The 14,761-nt window shown below is 49.6% G+C and overlaps 1 protein-coding gene across 1 annotated transcript; it reads left to right on the top strand.

The window, feature by feature from the left end:
* Positions 1–288: 288 nt before the first annotated feature.
* On the top strand, positions 289–8,471 carry LOC127022322 (uncharacterized). The gene is made up of 2 exons (XM_050905843.1): positions 289–675; positions 5,731–8,471. Exon 2 carries the CDS (start codon positions 5,841–5,843, stop codon positions 7,731–7,733), a length of 1,893 nt encoding a protein of 630 aa, XP_050761800.1. The 5' UTR covers positions 289–675; positions 5,731–5,840; the 3' UTR covers positions 7,734–8,471.
* Positions 8,472–14,761: the final 6,290 nt, after the last annotated feature.

Raw genomic sequence — 14,761 nt, 5'->3', positions numbered from 1 at the left:
TTATCCTCTTTTTTCCCACACTTGCTTCTTCCCAATCCACCTCGATCCCTTCCTTTTCCCACTTTTAATCCATCCCCCAACATCCTGAACTGTCCTGCACATTCCCACAAGCCCCTTAAAAACATCCCAAAATAAGCTGCAGACAATGCCAAAAATGCTTTTCCTGCTGCATCCCATAATGAGTTTGTGAGGGACTGGAAGAGTTAATGTCTGTTAATGTCTCAAACATTGTAGATAAGTAAAACCCTGAGTTTTGGGAAGGTAAGTAAATCGCTTGCAGGTGTTGAGACATTCTTTAGTTATCTAAAGACATGTGGGGGTAGGGACAGCCAAATGTTCGGTAGAATAAACAACTGAGTAACGGCTAAAGAAAGGCGATTCCACAAGAACGTGAGTGGGACCTAGGTCACCTAGAGGGCAGCTGAGGAAGACTTCGGCCTTCATCCCAGCAACCCCCAGGAGGCAGATTACGACCACCTAGCAACTGCCGGCACAGGCGCACACACAACGCAAACGATACCAGCCGACACGGCAGCAGGGACTAGAGACTGTATAAAACAAGGGAACCCTTCTCCATTTTTTGCACGCGCCCATCACCGGAGGATTGCCACGCTCGTCGCCGACATCGCGGGAAGATTGCCACGCTCGTCGCCGACATCGCGGGATCCAAGGGTGGTGACTATCTCTTTTCTTTTCCCCCTCTTTCTTTTTTTTCCTTATTCCTCTCTTTTCTCTCTTCTTGTGAACGTTTTGCTGCAACCCACGCTGCCCACCGTTATGCCTTCCGCAGTTTGGATTGTTCGAATAAAGCGTTCAAAGTGATCGTTTGGTGTCGTTTCACCTTAATTTAGCCCGGGGGAATCCCAGAACCTCTACGGCCCTTTCGTCTGTCCGGTCCGGGTCGTAACAAATTTGGCGTAGTCGGCAGGATTCCCTCATTGGTGCTAAAGCGATCACTGGGACTCGGCTTTTACCAAAGCCCCTCTCTGAGAGGAGTCCTACACCAGGGGAGACAGTCCTCTGAGGACTAGTACGGGATCTGGTCCCTATAATTGTATACTCATAATGGCCTCCCTGGGAGGACCGATTGTAGATTGCACCCCTCTCCTGGAGAGGTTAGAGGGCTATAGCGCCTGACCTTCTCTCTCTGGTATGACTTGGGCCCACAATAATTGGCACGATCCACAAGCGGTAGCCGACAGAATTTCCACCTTGGCTAATGAACGAAAACTGAAACTAGGAAAGGGGAAGGCAGTAGTTTGTGCGGTTTTAGGAGCAGCTCTGGTGGCAGCACAACGGAATAAACACATGGCCCAACACGTGGAAGGGGAGACAATAAAATCCCTTCAAGATCTGGTGGGGGCTCTGCAGGAGCAATTAGGAAATGAGACAAGACATCTCTCTGATCAGCTTACCGCCGAGCGGGTGACTAACCAACGGCTACACACCGCTTTGACGGAAGCTTTGGAGCGGGAGCGAATATTGCGGGAACAATTAGATGAAATCCGCTCCCCAATTGTTGTAGAAAATTCGGATGCCGATTTTGACGAGGGGAAAAATCCAAAATCGTTATACCCTCTTAAAGACCTAGACCCTATGAAAGAAATATTTTCCCTCGGGGAGGGAGCTGTAATGCGACCTTTGATGAAAACTGAGACTGTGGATGGTGGTCAAGGAGGGGCCCAACAAGTTACCACTCGTATCATTCCCTATTCTCCCACTTAATTGGGTAAAATTCAGGAGAAATATTCCCGGGGACCCCGAGAAACTGAAACTAAGTATGTGTGGAGAGTGTCTCTTACCGGGGGTGACCGTATCTTGCTGAGTGAGGACGAGGCGAGAGGATATTGGGGTCCGGGAGTTTCTCTAACCACAAATGACAATAGAGAACCCTGGTCCCTGACCCAAGGAGTGGCATACTGGGCGGGTGGATTGGATCCCATGGAAAGGGGAGACCCCTTCTCGATTAAAACGCCTACGGCGGGGCACATTTTAGAGAGTGTACAGAAAACTGCGTGCCTCCAGTTGATGCATGACCGGTTATTGGTTCCGCAACAGCCCTCCCCCATGCAATATGTGGCAGACCCCGACAGGTTGCATCCCCTTATAAGAGGATTACCTGATGCTTTGAAATTATATGCGGTGCAACTACAAGATCGGTTGAGGGCGCCCCGACCCCAGAGGAGGGGAGGCCCCCCGGAGACGACATGGGGAGAGGTGGCACAAGAATTGATTAATTACGGGAGACGGATGGGATTTACCGGCCAGGGAGAGACAAAATCCAAGGCGGACCTTAGGAGGGTGGAAGGTAATGGGCGAATAAAAGCTGCACCCCTGAGGCCGACGCGGCCCCCTGATAGTAAAAGATATGTCTTATGGACAGAAGGCATCTCAAAGGGATCCCCAGGGAGGTGATGGATGGGTTACCCACCCCCAATCTGGAAAGTTTGGTGAAAAGCTGGGACAAAATAAAGGAATCCCCATCTCCCTCAAACCCCAAGGATTTTGTCCTCCCATCCCGGGAACCTGAAACAATAATCCCATCCGCCCCCCCCAGGAGACTGCATTGATCGATCTGAGCGTCCCGGAGTCGGGAAACCTCCTCCGCCGTCCCCAGTCGGTGAGCCGGGGGATGGCCAGTGGATCTATTTAAGGAGGCTCACAGAAAACGCCAAAGGGGACTTGTTAATTACCTTTCCCCTGGGTCCCTTTAAAACTCCAGTCACCTTTTTAGTAGATACCGGAGCCCAGATGTCGGCTCTCCGGGAGGACGTGGCTAACCGCTACGGGATAGTGGCGGATAAAAAGCGAATTTGGGTTACTGATGTGTTTGGAAATTCCAGACCCCAACCGACTGCTCGAGTAAAATGCTGGTTGCCTGGGGACGAATCCCCGATAGAGGTTTTGATGATATTGGGGAGGTTGCCGACGAACATCTTGGGACTTGATTTGCTCCGAGGGCGTGCTTGGGTGGACTCGAAGGGAAAAGAGTGGGTGTTTGGTTTACCGACAGTCACGGTGCGACTGCTACAATCCGCGCCGGAATTACCCCCGTCTAAGGTTGTGAATGTTAAACCCTATCCTCTCCCTCTAGGAGCTAGAGAAGGGATTGCTCCTGTGATTTCAGACCTGAAAGAAAAGGGAATAATTATCCCTGTACATTCCCCCTATAATTCTCCCGTTTGGCCTGTCCGCAAGCCAGGCGGCAGATGGCGGCTAACAGTCGATTATCGGCACCTAAACGCCAATACAGGCCCCTTAACCGCCGCGGTGCCAAACATAGCAGAACTGATTGCAACCATCCAAGAACAAGCACACCCGATTTTGGCAACCATTGATGTAAAAGATATGTTCTTTATGGTTCCCCTGCAGGACTCAAACAGAGAGCGTTTTGCTTTCACGTGGGAAGGTGTACAATACACCTTCACTCGCCTTCCCCAGGGCTATTGTCATTCACTGACTATTGCCCATTATGCTTTAGCACAGGAACTTGCCCAAATTACCCCCAGAGAAGGAGTCAAAATATATCAGTATATTGATGATGTGCTAATCGGTGGCCCTGATGTTTCCGTGGTAGGACGGACTCAGGAAGACATAATAACCCATTTGGAAAATTTAGGACTCCAGATTCCAACAGGGAAAATACAACTCCCGTCCCCTGAAGTGAAATTTCTAGGCATCTGGTGGAGGGGAGGAACAGTGTGCATTCCCTCAGAGACCTTAACTACCCTCCAGCAAGTGAAAGCGCCTGGTAACAAAAGGGAGCTTCAACACGCTTTAGGCCTACTGATATTCTGGAGAAAACATATTCCGGACTTTTCTATTATAGCTCGACCTTTATATGACCTGACGAGGAAAAGGACCTCTTGGGAGTGGACCCCTGTCCATGAGGAAGCCTTAAAACTATTGATCTTTGAGGCTGGGGTATACCAGGCTTTAGGGCCAATACACCCGACTGATCCACTCCATATTGAGTGGGGCTTTGCCATCCACGGCCTATCAATACACATGGCAGCGTGGACCTGAAGGACCAACTCGCCCTGTCGGGTTCTACTCGAAAAGCTTCAAAGATGCTGAAAAACGATATTCAATTTGGGAGAAGGGTCTTTTTGTAGTTAATCTAGCCCTACAGGAGGCTGAAAAAAATCACAAAGCAACAACCGATTATTTTGAGAGGGCCCTTTAAGGTCCTGAAGCCAGTGCTGGCTGGGACCCCACCCCCGGCAGGGGTTGCACAGCGAGAAACAGTCAGGAAACGGTATGCGCAGTTAGATCACTATTGTCATGCACGAAGGGTAGAAGAAGGGGCACCTAAGGTACTCCAAATACAGGAGTCACCTGATAGCCAATCCAACCAGGATACCCCTCCTTCCCTTATAAAACCAGCTCCTCCATTTGAACCTCATTTGAAAAATGTGTGGTTTACTGATGCGTCCTCAAAAAGGGAGGGAAAGGTGTGGAAATATCGGGCAGTAGCCTTACATGTTGATTCGGGGGAGCGGATTATAACGGAAGGGGAGGGAAGTGCTCAGGTGGGGGAGTTGGTGGCAGTGTGGAGTGCGATTAAAAGAGAAGCTGAGAACAAAGAATTGACTTTTATTTACACAGATTCATACGCTGTATTCAAAGGATGTACCGAGTGGCTCCCCTTCTGGGAACAGAATCAATGGGAAGTTAATCGCGTACCCGTGTGGCAGAGGGAAAAGTGGGAGGAAATATTAGAGGTTGCTAAACAGGGGACTTTCTTGGTGGGATGGGTAGCCGCACACCAGAGGGGGGATCACCCAGCCCATATTTGGAACAATCAGGTAGATTCGCTGACACGTTTAGCTCCAATGGCAGTGGAAGCCGAAGAAAAAGAGTGGGAGCGCCTGCTGGAGTGGTTACACGTGAGACGCGGTCATTCAGGAGTAAAAGACCTTTTCAGGGAGGCTGGTAGCAGAGGCTGGCCAGTAACTCGGGAACTGTGTAACACGATCATTTCTGCTTGCAGTCAGTGCCGCACTCGATTAGAGCGGCATCCCTTGCAAGGACCCCCTCTCCACTTACGGGATGGAAAGGGCCTCTGGGAAACTTGGCAAGTAGATTACATAGGTCCTTTCAAAAAATCAGAGGGAAAACAGTATATTTTGGTTGGGGTAGAAGTCGTCTCCAGCCTTGTTCAAGCCGAAGCAGTGGCACGAGCTACCGGGGAAAATACGGTAAAAGTGTTAAAGCGATGGTTCAGTTACCTACCCAAACCCAAATCTATCCAATCTGACAATGGCAGCCACTTTACTGCCGGGGTGGTCCAAGAATGGGCAAAGGATGAAGGAGTTCAATGGACATTCCATACCCCTTACTATCCCCAGGCTAACGGGACAGTAGAAAGAACGAATGGGTTATTAAAACATGCTCTCAAGCTGCACAGTGCTGGGTGGCCCGCATGGCTCCCGGACGCTGTGGCAAAGGTTAACAACAGGTGGGGAAAGAACGGATGTCCCAAACTCACTGCTTTCTGTCCGAAACCCCCTTCTTCACTGCCGGGAAAAAGGGAAGAAGAAGACCCAGAAAAACCCCTCCATTATCCGGGACAGCCAGTTTTGGCTGATCTGCCAACTATAGGGGAAGTACCCCTCACTCTAAAAACCCCACTGAATCTTTACACATGGGTGGCTACTGACGCCCACGGGAAAGACCATCGCATTCATACCCGATGATAATCCCGTCTTTCTAATATATGTATTACAGGTTGACAGAAGCCCATCGTGGGACTTAGGGTTTCAGTTGTTCAGCGGGTCATTCTTTGCATTGTTTGCCTGATCCTGTTAGGCCCGTTGCTGTTCTTTATTAGGGAAAAGATGGTGTGGGGAAAGTTTATATTCTTACTTTGTGAATGTATAATCTTGTCTCAATCAACGGGGAATCTGAATAACCAACCCAACCTGGCATGGGAATTGATTACTGGTTTCGTCCGAATCTGGAATCGGACAGACCAAGGGTTTTGCGTGGACCTCCCTACGTCCGCGTCAGAGGGTCTCAAATTTGCCGTTATTTGGTTAAATCTCTCACGAGTGTTAAATTCAAAATTAGAAATGTTAAACCAAAAGTGTATTCAGAATACTCTCTGGAAGGGACAATGTTTGTGGGGAATTGACTACACACCTCCTCTGGGGTGGGAAGCTGACTACATGCCCTCTCCAGTAGCCTATAGGTTTCCAGTTAACACGACCTGGAGGGATATGTGGAAGGCTACATGCTGGAAGCAACAGCTCTGCACAGGAACTACGAGTGCTACCCTTGCAACCCGAGAGGGTTGGACAGCATGTCCCCAGGAAGTGCAACTCCCTTGCATGTCTGTACTGAATTCGAAGTGGTGTCCCCGGGAGGAGGAGATCCCTTGTAATCTGGTACATTGGTGGGACCCTCCCCCTCACGGTGAACCCCTACAACATGAATATAATGTTCCGCTATCCCCAGGTTGGTGTATTCAAATTCCTCGCAGATGGGGTGGCTATGCCCACCAGAATCGTTCTCGTTATGAATATGCTTGGTCCCTTAAGCATGCTTTACGTGATCCAGACAATATAATTGATGCACGGGAAATAGATCCCCTACCCTATAAGAACACCCCCTTAATGACCTGTTCACGGACCATTGATTGTGAATCGTTAACATGGGACCCTATAGAAACATGGTATGTCTCAGAATTGCGAACTTTCATTCGGGATATGTGTACTTGTTGGGGTTTTCCGGTACCAGGATTTAAACCTAGAGACCCCAGGTGTAAAGGGCCCATTACCAGTCGAAAAACTGCATTAAAATGTGGAGTCACACTTACCCACGAAACCAAGTGGAACCTTGTGTGGAAAGGAGGAATCGGAGTAACTAAATCCTATGACCCATTAACGTGCTCCACTATGAGATATCCATCCCCTCAGGGCACCTTTTGGGCATGTTCGAATGGGAAAATGTACTCCCACCTGCATGTACACGAAATGGCAGGTTTATGCTGTACCATCGGCGTTCCAACAATGTGCCCTTCTAGAGTGTTCAATTTCTCAGTGCCCCATTACAACAGAAGGCGCCGGGAAAGTGATGGACCCGAGACGCGACCTGAGTGGGCAGTGCATGGAGTTCAGGTGCCTGATTATTACACCTGGGGCATGACAACATCTCTAATGTTGGAGAATATATTTACCCTTAAAAGGCACCAATTCGTTTTAGAAAATCTGACCTGGCAAGTACACGTCCTAAGCAATTGGACCCGTTATGCTTTCGGGGAAACAAATTTACAGGTTCAACAAGTGTCTAAAATGGCTTTGCAAAACAGATTAGCTTTAGATATGTTATTGTTAAAGGAGCAAGGTGTATGTGGAATGTTAAATCTCACCGATGGAGAATGTTGTCTCACCATACACAACGCAACCACCACCATAGAAGAAGCGCGAGAGAAGATGAGAGAGGTAACAGAGAAAACCGGAGAACTTTTTCAAGCGATGCAGCCCAAGGATCGGTTTAACAGCTGGGATCCGAAAACTTGGCTCACCTCTCTTGCAGGCTCACTGGGACTTACAGGTTGGGGAAAATGGCTTGTAAACATTGGCCTCATGATACTGTGTGGATTTTTATTTTTGATAATTGGCCTTGCAATAGGCAGATGTATGATCTCTCGCTTGCTATCCTCCATTACATCTATTCGTCATGTACGGATCACAACGGTCGAGGAAGACCTCAGGGAAAGTGACTTTTGAATATTGTTGTAATGTTAGGGCTGTGGGTTCCTGCTTTGCCTATTCTTGTTACTCTTACCTTGTGTTTCCTCCTCTTGCTGTCTGTGAAGTCGCCACCCTGGATGAGGATTGTATGGACAATGTTTGAGCCACGGGGTGGTGTGAGGGACTGGAAGAGTTAATGTCTGTTAATGTCTCAAACATTGTAGATAAGTAAAACCCTGAGTTTCGGGAAGGTAAGTAAATCGCTTGCAAGTGTTGAGACATTCTTTAGTTATCTAAAGACATGTGGGGGTAGGGACAGCCAAATGTTCGGTAGAATAAACAACTGAGTAACGGCTAAAGAAAGGCAATTCCACAAGAACATGAGTGGGACCTAGGTCACCTAGAGGGCAGCTGAGGAAGACTTCGGCCTTCATCCCAGCAACCCCCAGGAGGCAGATTACGACCACCTAGCAACTGCCGGCACAGGCGCACCCACAACGCAAACGATACCAGCCGACACGGCAGCAGGGACTAGAGACTGTATAAAACAAGGGAACCCTTCTCCATTTTTTGCGCGCGCCCATCACCGGAGGATTGCCGCGCTCGTCGCCGACATCGCGGGAAGATTGCCACGCTCGTCGCCGACATCGCGGGATCCAAGGGTGGTGACTATCTCTTTTCTTTTCCCCCTCTTTCTTTTTTTCCTTATTCCTCTCTTTTCTCTCTTCTTGTGAACGTTTTGCTGCAACCCACGCTGCCCACCGTTATGCCTTCCGCAGTTTGGATAGTTCAAATAAAGCGTTCAAAGTGATCGTTTGGTGTTGTTTCACCTTAATTTAGCCCAGGGGAATCCCAGAACCTCTACGGCCCTCTGGTCTGTCCGGTCCGGGTCGTAACAGAGTTTTATACCCATCATCTTGTCCTAAATACCTTTAGGTGTTTCTCCATGACCCACAAGAAGGACATGCGCATGCTCTGCAGGGGCTCACGCATCATGTTGTGCTTCTCGTCAGAGCTCTACTGCTGCTGGATCTCTCTTCTCCCACATGAAATCCTCCAGCAAAGGAGGTTTTCTGGGGATAGGGTTGCCCACAGACACAAGAAAGATGTTAGGTATGGGATCTCCTGAATGCCATTCATCATTCAGAAGGGGACTCCTATGGTGTAATTTTAAGGAGCTAAATATAAGTTTGGGAGTGGGGTCTCCAGGACCCCAATAGAGGCTGGTGTTGGAAAAGGAGCCAGACTCCTTGTAAGAAACAGTTTTCATAGGAGAGTACAGAGGGTGGTGTTTCCCCTCCTGGCTCTTCCAGGCACCCTGGCACCCCTTCTCCTCCTGGCACCCCACGTGTGCCATTACTGTGGTTTTGAGTTGTGCTTCTTCCACTTCCGCCTGCCTTTCCCCTCCTCCCATTGCACAGTGCACAAGGGACTCATGGATGACACACTGGCCTCGTGGGCCCTTCAGGCAGGCACAGCTGACAAGAAGGACACAATGGGGTCAAATGAGTCAGCCATATGCTAAGCCACGGGAGCATGAGCTGCTGCCTTCCCGCTGCCTGTTGTGGCAGTGGGCAGGCTGGCCCCATCTCACCGGCAGCCAGGGACAGCCGCTGCGCGGCGCTTGGCAAGCGCGATGGGGACCGGGTCCACTCCACCTCGCACAGGCTGATCTGACCATGCTAAATGCAGGAGGCCTGGCGAGCATCTACCCTGAGGCCATGGAAGACTAGTAATCTTTTCCACTGCTTGGGGTTTGCTTTTTTCTGTTCAGCTGCTTTCTACCTCTCCTGTCAGGGCAATGAAGGTTTCGCCTTACCTAGAGGGACGTCTGCGCTGTGTGAAAGCAAGCAAGCCCACCTCTCACTGCAGCTTCCTGGTGCGGTGCCCCTCGGCGTCTGATGCCCCCGGAGCACCAGGAGATGGTAAGTCAAAGCGGTTGGTTCCTATCCTGGGAGAAAAGGCACGATGGAAAAACAGCAACTTCAGGAAAAGGAGACCGGCTGGCTGCTGGTGTGCACAAAGCCCGCAGCCTGGGGGAAACTGTCTAGAAACCATCAAGGGCTTGCTGCAGTTTCCAAGGTAACTTCCATCTTCTGCGACCCAGGTGAGGCTCAGCCTTTATAAGCACGTGGGCAGAATACAAACAGCAGGTCTGAGGTGGAAAACAAAATGCCATGTGTTACCCCAGCTGCTCTGCTAGCAGCTGCTCACCTTCCACCCCTCCACATCTGCCCACCAAGGCAAAGTGCCAGGAACGAGGAATTCAGCCAGCACAGCTGAACCTTCACGACTCACTTGCTGTCAAAGGGAAGCCAGGTAATTAAAAATTACCGTAGGTGGCTTTCCAGCTGGAGTCATGACTCGAGAGCCCAGGGAACCCGTTAATGCACAGCACATGGCTCTGATCTTCCCTGTGTGCTCACCTGAGTGCATACACAAGTCCACCAGCTGGCACGGGCACCAGCTGGGCTCAGCTGTTGCTTCAAGGCCGTCCTGGGGTCTTCTGGGGAAATAAAGGAGTCAAGGCTTCCCAGACTTCATCTCCGTGACAACTACAGAAGAGCTGGGCTGCTGTCACAGGAGAACCAGGTAGCTATTCACGTGTGGGGTCACACGGGTCAGGTGCTGTTCACCTCCAGACTGCCTGCTACAAAAGCCACTGCATTTTAATTGCCTCTTCAAAACCCATGTGAGAGAGGAAAACAAGAGCAGTGAGAGGATGCACTCACAGTCACGTACTGAATGCAATACTTTAATTCTTTGATGTACACATTATTGTCCACAAAGTTTCCAAGAGCAGAGAAACCAAGGCCATCACCAACGGCTTCACGCAGTTCTTCCTGTTGCTACCATGCTGTACACAGGCAGGGAGCCCACCCCAAAAATGCCAGCTTCCCGCAGAGCTCGCGGATGCATGCCCAGGTCGTGGCACTGCTGCTGCCCCTGGTCCAGCATCTTCTCTCCATCACCTTCATGCAACCCAGGCCTCGGCTGGGAAAGGGACGCAGGTGCCGGGCTGAGCCTGTTAGGGCAGAAGCTAGCACAAGACCACCATTGCAGTGCTGAGGGTTATGGGTGATGCTCTTGAGGAGGTTTCTGCACAGTACTGATGCTCTGGCAGGAACCAGTGCATGGCCAGGAACCAGAAGGGGACCTGGCAATGACACCTGCTGCAAACGTTGTCTGGAAAACTTGGCATCAAGAGGCCCTCCTTTCCAGGTATTTGCAGCTTTCCTGAAAGATTCTGTCAGCTGGCATTATGTACCCCAGGTGTCAGCTCTGATCCACACACAAGACTCCATGTCACTTCTCTTTTTCAAGTATTTGGTCAGGGGGCTGGAGCACCTCTCTTATGAAGACAGGCTGAGAGAGTTGGGGTTGTTCAGCCTGGAGAAGAGAAGGCTCCGGGGAGACCTGATTGCAGCCTTCCAGTACCTAAAGGGGGCCTACAAGAGCGACTTTTTACAAGGGCATGTCGTGATAGGACAAGGGGTAATGGCTTTAAACTGGAAGAGGGTAGATTTAGATTAGATGTCAGAAAGAAGTTCTTCACTGTGAGCATGGTGAGGCACTGAAATAGGTTGCCCAGAGAGGTTGTGGATGCCCCATCCCTGGAAGTGTTCAAGGCCAGGTTGGATGGGACTTTGAGCAATCTGGTCTAGTGGAAAGTATCCTTGCCCATGGCAGCGGGGTTGGAACTAGATGATCTTTAAGGTCCCTTCCAACCCAAACCATTCTACGATTCTATGACTTCAGAGCACAAACTCCGGTTGCACTGCCGATATTGAAGAATTCCTAGCTCTGTGTTGCTGAGAAGCTCTGGTTTGGAATATGGACTTAAATTTGGGAGAGACAAATTTGGGAGTCTCACTAGCATCAGGAACATTTTTTTATTTTTTACCAAATCTACCCCCATCTACAAGCCTTCAACCCTCTCAGGTCACAAATGCTGAGAAGAGACTGATTGGAGCTTGAGGAGCAGCTACCTGAGACCTGCTCTGGTGATGCTGTACCCCCAGGCAAGGGGGCCGGCTGAGATCTCCTTCCCCAAGCAGGAAGGAGCTGCAGCAATGCCAGGCTGAGCAGATCCGTGAGCAGGGAGCCTGTCCACCCCACAGGACCAGTCTTCTCCCTCTATGTAGCTGGGCTGGCCTGCAGGAACCTCGTGGCCTCCTCTCTTGAAGAACACGGAGAGATGCGCTTTGCCTTGTCCGTTCCTGGGATGAAATGACGTCTCACCATCAGCTGAATCAACCAGTGAAATTTCTGTCCCATCCCCATGTGTTGAATCCTGCTCGTCACAGTCCTGGAAAACTGAGGGTGGAAGGAGCTGCCTGGCCACCAGTTGGTTGTGCTCTTCACTAGCACTGGGAGATGGGCACAGCCCAACAGGCTGATACCTCCTGGGACTTGGACCTCAGGCTTCCTCCTTCAACACCTCCTGTATCCCTGCTGTCCTAAGGAGGAAACATTGCCTGATAGTGGACTTGGAACCTCTTGGCTGGCTTTAGGCACACAGAAAAGGCAGGGACACCCACCAGCATCCGAACATCAACAGCGAGTGAGATGAGACATGATGCAAGCAGCTGAGGCATCATCCTATTTTGGCTGCTGCACACCCCTCAATTAGCAGCTGAGCAGTTTTGGTTGCAAAGTCACATTAAAAACTCTTCACAGGGAGGAATTCTTGGTTTAGCAGCTAAGCTGAGACAGTGAAGATCTGCCAAATGCTTGGGAGTTTGAAATGCAATAGGCACAACTTTGCAAAGGCAAAAGAAAGCTTTTTTCTCAGCCTGTCAAAAGATACAATCTTCAACTCTTCATACGAGTCAGCTGGGATGAAGTGCTTCCAACAGGCAACATTTCTTACAGTGTAGTCATTCCACCTGTGATCACCCAGCCCTGATTCTCAAAGAAAACCTACAAAACCTTCCCTAGGTAAATCTGGGAACTGTATCTCATGACTTTTCTGAATACTAACATTTTAGAGCACATTACCATCCTCCTCTTTTCACCATTCCCACTAATCTCTCAGTGCTTTACATTGTGCTACTATTATTTTACAAATTACCTGCCTCTCTTTTCCCCTTAGGAGATAACCACCAATATCCTCTTTATATTCCACGGGTGCTGTCAGATGTCTAGCTCAGACACAGGTCTAATTAAACCCAGAACAATGGCTCCCCATGTGCAGTTAGGTTTGAAATTCACTGCGTCTTTCCTGAGGAGCGTACATGCCCCAAACCTTATCTGCTTTCTCCAGCTATATTAGCTGGCTTCATAAAAGCTATTACACCTACCTAAAAATCTTTATCTTTAAACCTTTGGCTCTAACAATACTGCCATGCCAGAAGGCTGCATACGCTGGAAATAGGAGGGGCAGTGCGCAACTGGGTCTGGTTTATAAAAAATAGAGGTGTAACATTATGACATGCTTCACAGAACATCTTAAATTCTGTTTCGCAGAACACGGTGGGGTTTGAGCACTAGTTTAAAATCAGTGTTCATCTTTGACTAGCAACATTGATCCATGGCTACAAGCCCCGGTGCAGCTCAGCCTCACCTTTGCTCCTTCAGCCGCTGCCTGGAAGAAACACCTCTTTACTTCTTTCTTCAGGAGGCTCCTCTCTGGAAGGGAAGCAGCATCTGAGCTGCCCTTTCACTGAGCCTCAGTTTCCCATCTGTAGAATAAGAAGCTAACAGTCTCCCTCAGTCCTGGGAAGACAGGTTCAGGCTTAGCCGCTCCAGCCTGCTGTCACCCCCACTGCTTGTCCATCGCTGCTTGTGTTTGCTCCTGACCATGGCCGGTCTCTCTGCAGGGAGCCACCCGCACTGCTCTCCTCCAGGGGTTTGTACAGCATCTGACTGTCAACTTACTGCATGAGTAGGACAGTGTGTCCTACCAATACCTCCCAGGGCACCTGCATAATATCCCTATTGTGCATTTCCACAGTGGGAGAGGACCTGAATCTCTTCTCCTTGAAGCCAGGTATCCTCACTGGCAGCTTCTGAAGATGGCTTACCCAATGTTTGTGAAGCCCTCACACACTACAGCAGTGGCTGCTGCAGAAGATCCCATGGAGAAGGAGCACTGCTTATGGAAGGCAGCATGCAGGGCAGAGGATGTGGGACTCCCCACAGTGTGGGCTAAGCCAACGCTGTAGCAATGCCCCCATGGGAAGCGCTGACAACATGGGACTGGGCTGTGCAGAAGAGCGAGGAGCTCTGGGACCAGCGGGTACCCAGCCTGCAGGGTGACCTACTGAAGGAGTATCACCGCAATATGTATTTATCCCATTCAGAGAACCGACAGATGAGGTAAAGCTTGACTGTGGCCAAGTATTTAATAAAGCATGGAGACCAGCTGAGGCTTTTCTCATACCTGGAGTTAGCAAGGGCCGGGTTTACACTGCTCTCTCTCTCACTGGATCTCTAGCAGGATCTCTTTCCTCAATTGGATCTCCAATTTCCATATATTTATGGCAGTGTAGTATCTTTGAGATTTGGTTGACACTGGTGGATGGTTTCAAAAGCTAGAGAGGGGACAACTGTCAAGCAGACATACACCTACACAGACAGCATGACCACAAGGGCCTCCTTCCCGTAGGAAAACACGCTAAATGCTATGTAATCATGACATTCAAGGCTCTATTATAATGCAGAAACATAGATGTACAGAAATAATACTGTGTGGGCAGCCTAAATTTTGGCCTTTTTCAACCTTTGGCTACATGATTTTGCAATTTTAATGACTCTTTCAAGGAAGCGTTTTTATATGCAACGCAGTACCTTGTGTGATGGCACATTAACTTGGATGGAGTGTGCTTAGGTGGAGGAAGATGCCTTTTAATTTTGTGTTGATTTTCACCTTTTTTACATTCTTCCCACACATACTCTCCCCCACTAAGAGTAGATTCATGAACACGTGCACAAATACGCAGAGGATCAGCAATGCAAAAGCCATCCACATCTTTGTCCCCATGCCACAGATGATGGAAGGCCAGTGAGTCTGATCCTTCAGCCTTGCACAGACAGGCTTATTGAACCTGACAGCATCACTT

This window comes from Gymnogyps californianus, chromosome 1, assembly GCF_018139145.2.
Source record: "Gymnogyps californianus isolate 813 chromosome 1, ASM1813914v2, whole genome shotgun sequence".
NCBI lineage: Eukaryota > Metazoa > Chordata > Aves > Accipitriformes > Cathartidae > Gymnogyps > Gymnogyps californianus.
The sequence above is the reverse complement of the archived record's forward strand: the minus strand, read 5'-3'. Positions and strand labels throughout refer to the sequence as shown.